The sequence below is a fragment of the Molossus molossus genome, unplaced genomic scaffold, assembly GCF_014108415.1.
Source record: "Molossus molossus isolate mMolMol1 unplaced genomic scaffold, mMolMol1.p scaffold_m16_p_8, whole genome shotgun sequence".
In the NCBI taxonomy this organism is placed as follows: domain Eukaryota; kingdom Metazoa; phylum Chordata; class Mammalia; order Chiroptera; family Molossidae; genus Molossus; species Molossus molossus.
In genome coordinates this window covers 73,170,533-73,176,532 of record NW_023425402.1, presented here as the reverse complement: position 1 = coordinate 73,176,532, position 6,000 = coordinate 73,170,533, and the positions used below count along the sequence as shown (strand labels likewise).

Sequence of the window (6,000 nt, the reverse complement as noted above, 5' to 3'; positions counted from 1 at the left end):
TCCCTCAGCTTACTGGTCTACCTCCATTTCTTCAATGGAAGTGTTATTAGATTTTGAGGTGGTACAATTCTTCATTGTGATAATCTGTCTCTCACATTGCAAGATATTCACCTCCCTGGCCTTGACACTATGTGCCAGTGTACCTGCTCTCTTTAGACATTATTGCAATGAAAAATAATACCCTAAGAATTGAGTTATGAACCTAACATTTTTATTTCTAACTTTAATATTACATTTAAAAATAAGCATTAGCTTGAACAGGTCATTTATTTATAACTGATACTCTAGCCCTGGCCAGGTGGCTCAGTTGGTTAGAGCATCGTCTAATACACCAAAGGTTGCAGGTACAGAAGACGATGTGTCTATGTGTCTTTCTCACATTGATGTTTCTTTCTCTCTCCCTTTCTCTCTAAAAAAAAATCAATAAAAACATATCCTAGGGTGAGAAAAAATATATATGTATGTACACGTATATATATTACTTTATATACAATTACTTTATAATATAGAATTACTTTGAGAACAATTTATTTACTTTTAAAAACAAAAGCATTAAAAAGCTAAGCAAAATCCTTTAATTATATTAAAACTAACCTAAAGAATACTAAAAGCAGAAAATGCCTTGAGCATCCAAGCTTTAGATCCATAAAGGAAATGATTCTTACATGAGTGTAGCTGAAGGGGAGAGAGGTGTGACATGTCTCGAGCTCCTTCTAAGTAAAATTAAAGGTGCTGTCACCTTTAATTCATACAGGAATGGCACTGCCTCTCCGGGGATGTTTGGAAATACGGGAGAGATTTTTGTTGCTGCAAGGCCAGGGCGTGCTTTTTGTATTTCAAAGCCAGGGATACTAAATCTTGTGCGATATGCAGAATAGTCTTACGGAACAAAGAACTGTCCTGCGTGAAAGCCAATACTGCCTGCATTGAGAAATATTGTTATACACCTAACAGAGATAAACTCGAGTCTCACTGCTTGGGAAAAAGGGCAGTGAGTATCCTCCACTGTCAAAATTTAATCCCTTATCAGCCAGTGCACGTGAAACCCAGAGACACTGCTCACTTCTCTTCCCAGCTTGTCCCTGCTCCAGATCATTTTCCCTCATCTACAAAGGGGATAGATATCAATATAGGGTCAACTACTTACATTGAAATGCTTTGCAAATAAGGTTAAGGAAAACTTTAGAGCCACTATTGACATATTCCCTTTTTTCATTCCTCATATCTAGTCAGTCACCAATCCTTCAATATATTCTTTGAAATTAGGTTCATGCTTCTTTCTCTTTCCCTTCGTCACTCACTCTGCTTCCACATAGTCTCTGCACTTACCTGCTGGACTTTTGGATGAAAGGAGCAGCCTCTCCAACGGCCCCTTCTCATGCTAATTCCTCTCCTATCCAGTCCGTCCCTCTACCCACACTGCTTTTCTGCTCAAAAGTCTTCAATGAGCTTCTACTTCTTATTATATCACCCCTTCATCATCACATCAACACTTATTAAAGGTGTGAGCAGTGCCATATTCATTTTTGTCCTTTCATTTTCGTCTTTGTATTTTCCAATGTGTCTGACACAAAATAGATGCTGAATATGTATTTAATTACTATACAATGGAAATTCGGTTCTTCGTTTTCAAGACTCACATCCAAAGACTTCTTAAAGCTGTTTTGTTTTCTACTTCAATCTAAGTCCTTATCAATTTTACTCTCCCTTGGACTCCTACAATATTATTATAGCAAATAATACGGTTTTAACCTGCTATTTGTCATGATTCGTTACTTTTGCAAAGATTTTCTGTTCAGTTAGTATATAAACTACATACTTTTGAGCACACAGCTGAGCAGATGGTAGCAACACTCCAAGTCCACATATAACTATTTATTGCTTGCTGGAAACAATCCTGCAGTCTGTCTTTACCAAATTACACCATGATGTATAATGGGTGTTTGGGGTTTTCAGATCCTTTTATAATGTACCAGGGCTTATAGTATAGCTGAATCCTTAATACAAATATTATGAGGCCTGTCATAAGACTGTAGGAGAAGGCTGTAAATAGAAGTTTTGCTCTATAGGCTACGAGCCTTACAAACAGACCTTTCAGCTAAGATATATGAAAAAACAAACAAAAAACAGAGCTAGGTAAGTGGTGTATCAAGTGACAATATCTTTATATTTATATGCATAGACTTGATATGTAAACTTTCTTGAATTATGGTATTTTGACCAACCAGCTTTACTCTTTAATTTGACATCCAAGGGAGCTTTGCCCGGCATTCTTCAGAAGCAGTCCCAGCACTGAGAGCAACCACACCTTTAAAAATATTTCTATACTTTATTTCTTTTATTTCTCATCTTTTTTAAATAAAGAGGGAAAGCATTTATAATCTCCATTCAGTTACATAGAATTGGAATACTGCTATGAACAGAAATCATCACACTACAGGAATTGAAAGCCAAGCAACTTTGGTCTAGGCTGAACTGAATTAAGTCTTGACTTTGTAAACATTTCCATAGGAGGTAGAACATACACATTTGACTTTTTGTCAAATAAGGGATAGTAAACAATGAATCTGAGATGCTAATATATTAAAGGTACTTTAAATGCATTAAATAAATTTTTCTTTTTTTTTTAGAAACCAAAGATGAAACAGCACACAGATTTTCAATAAATTAGGAAGTGAAATATTAAATCTTCTTAGCTGAAATGTTTGCATTTTTAAAGTTCCACTGGTTCCATTTGATAATATTTGAAACTATGATTAATAATGAGATCACATTTTAAACAATTTGTGTGCAAAGCAAACTCTACAAGTGTCTCCATTCACTATGGAGTGGTCCATTGTTTTGTCCCAGTGACTTGAAAACCAATGTCTTGACACTGCATACTCCATTGTCTGTAATCTGATGAGAGTCTATGTGAATATTTAGCAGTAGAGATTTTTTAGAATTTAACTTCCACCCAACATTGTTGATTTAAGTGCCTCCAGCTGCCGTTCCCATGAACACAGTGTTGATGGGTGGTAAAGAGGACACCATTTCTCTCCCGTGTGCTCCATGGGAGTCCAAGGTTTCTTGAGCTGGATACTGATTGGAGGTTCCATACATACACTGGGATGAGGAGGAAGGAATTGGGGTTTGCAAGTTGGATGCTGTAAGGGAAAATATAATCAGCAATTGAAAATTGACATTTTTCTGCAAGTGCCACTCACTTTAAGCCTCTGTTTATTTTTGCATTTAGCACACGTATCTGTACTAAATTTGAGTGTGAATGGTTTCTCAAAGCCATCCCCTCCTTTTCTTCCATTTTCCCCTTGCTATACTTCCAAAATGTATTTCTTCTATACAGTTCACAGTGAAAACTCAACATCAAACTTAAATTCACATAACTCTACCTCCAAAAGATATACCCAATGCACCTCCTCTTTCCATCTGCACCTCCACAATTGTAGTTCAAACTGCCATCTTCTCTTACTTGGATCAACACATCAACCTCCTAATTAGTCTTGTGACCCTCACCTTTGTCCTACCTTCACCCTGCAGAGAGAGCCGGGATAATCTTGCTGATCAGTACATCAGATTGTCACTTCTCAAATGTTCACATTCCTCTTAGAACAAAATCCAAGCCTCTCACCCTGGTTCATAACACTCTGTGTGAATTTATATGCCTTCTGATTTATTTTACTCCCCTCTCTTCTTCTGTCACCATGCTCAAAACACAATGGCCTTCTTTCTGCACACTGAACTTCCCAATCTTGTTCCCATTTCAGAGACTATGCACTTGCTATTTCTTCTGCCTAGAATTCCATCAGATCTTCATGTCATTGCCTCCTTACCACTCAGCTTTCAACTCCAATGTTTCCACCTCAGGTTTCCCTTTCCAACTGCCTTACTTAGAAGCAGCTCCTCCATTACTCTCTCATTTTACCCTATTTAATTGACTTCAGAGTAAGAAATTATTTTTTTCAATGCATGTTTATATATCCATTGTTTTATCTCCCCCTTACTGAGGTGTAAGCTTCTTATAGGCAAGAACTCTGGCCTGATCACTACCATAACCTCACACCTAGAATGAAGCTGGGCACATAGTATGTTCTCAAAAAATTGGACTCATTGGCTCACTACCACTACATTTCACACATTTATGGTTGCTGCTTTCTCTTTGCTGTTTTTCTTATTGTTCTTCTATCTTCTCTGTCACCAAAAACCAGGATTTATAACTCAAGAGACATAAGGAGGGTGCTAAACTCCCTTACATGACTTACTCACTTATACTAGTCCCTGTTTTCACCCTGAAACCCTGTATGTGATTTACCTGTAGGCCAGCCCTGACAGCGAAAGCTTAGACTCCATCTGACACCTAAGCTATGTTCCATCAAAGCTTCCACTATCTCTGTAAGCAAACAGAACTAATAGTAACAATAGCAACATGGTACATTTTAGTCTCACAGTGAGGAAACTTCCTGAAGTGGAATTTTCTGCTTCATTAGAGTAACCTAGAAGCAATGACCATCTGCAGATAGCATGAGATGAGCTACTAGACTTTGCTCAGGGAGCATCTGTGATGGTCACAGGAAGGGGAGAAGTACTTCCTATTGAATTATTAGAAAAGCACACTGAGTGGGGAGAGAGAGAATTGATCTCATTTTCCCTTATGCTCTGGTTGGGTGTTAATGCTCTTTGCTTTATGCTAGTCTGAAATCAATTCCAGTGGAAAGTTTCAACCATCTAACATAAAAATTAACACTCTGCTTGATATTCACATCGATATCTACTTGTCCTGTGATACATTCTTAGTAATTTTAGAAACTAAATATGTATGTTTTGCTCCTTTTTCAACTCTGATTTCTTGAGTGCCTACTATGTGACAGACACTTTGCTGGGTGCTGGTGATGCACCTAGATCAAGTTCCAGGTTTGCTTAGGTACAGCAACCTGGGTGAAAGAAGATGCTACTGGACTTCATGGCAAACACACTGTTTTGCTAATTTTTACTTAAACTGTATGTTATAGAACAATACATATAAAAACATTTCTACAGAGGTATCTAATCACATTTTGCATACAATTGAGAAAATGTTAGGAATCACCACCACAGATCACTGATTTTTTAAATTTAGAATGGTTTTAGGGTACTGATGGAGATTATGGGAGTCCAAAGATACCTGTTGGCACTGCCCCTGAGTCCAGCCATGAACAAAAGAGTGAGAAAGAGGTATCATTATTGCTTTCATAAAACCTACAGTCTTTTAGACTGCCTTGACAGGTTGTATTCATTTTTGCATGCATAATAAATGCCAGCTATTATTTTAGGAAGGAATAACAGATCTAGTGGTAGATTTCAGCAGTAGTGACATATATACTCAGAAATGGTAAACTGTTATTTGCAAATACAAAAATATAACGTCAAATCCAACGCAGCAAATTAACTGTAGGAACATGAGTGCCCAGTTTACCTCAACAGTCACCCTCCAAAGTAATACTGCATACCTGAGGTTAACAACTTTTTAAAATGTTTTCAAGAACTACTAAAATAATTTACCTACTACTGGAGTTCGACATGCAACTGAAGGTGATGTGTCTGCATAAAACGAGCTGGTCTGCTTTCTACTACTGTCATCTAAAATGTTAAGTGGATCGTGGATGTCACTGTAGGGAGGCAGTGAGCGAACACTGCTGATGACGGAAACGTGTTGATTCACCATTGATCCAAGTCTATGAGATTCTGGGTAGTTTGCATTACTTCCATAGTAGCCTATAACAGAAAATGTTGAGAATGGACTGTTAATTGTTACAAAGAATATTTCACGAAGGCAAAAGGGACAAGATGACAAGGTAGAGTCTAAAGATAACATACTGTAAATATTACATTCATATCTACATTTACTATAGGGTTGGATTTCTACTTATATATGGAAGGGTTCACAATACTGTCTTTTGCTTTTTTAAAAAAAATGCATGTTATTCTGTTATTAATTTTGAGATCTAAGACTACATCTCTCTAGTA

At 37.1% G+C, this 6,000-nt stretch overlaps 1 protein-coding gene across 1 annotated transcript in view; it reads right to left on the bottom strand.

Moving 5' to 3' along the window:
* Positions 1-2,317: 2,317 nt before the first annotated feature.
* The window catches only part of RFX6 (regulatory factor X6), a 59,112-nt gene continuing 55,429 nt past the window's right edge, over positions 2,318-6,000 (bottom strand). Inside the window, exons 18-19 of the mRNA XM_036249126.1 lie at positions 5,536-5,748; positions 2,318-3,146 (exon numbers count right to left, since the gene is read on the bottom strand). Of these exons, the coding sequence (XP_036105019.1) occupies positions 2,971-3,146; positions 5,536-5,748 (389 nt within the window). The 3' untranslated portion in view covers positions 2,318-2,970. The remainder of the gene's footprint in view (positions 3,147-5,535; positions 5,749-6,000) is intronic.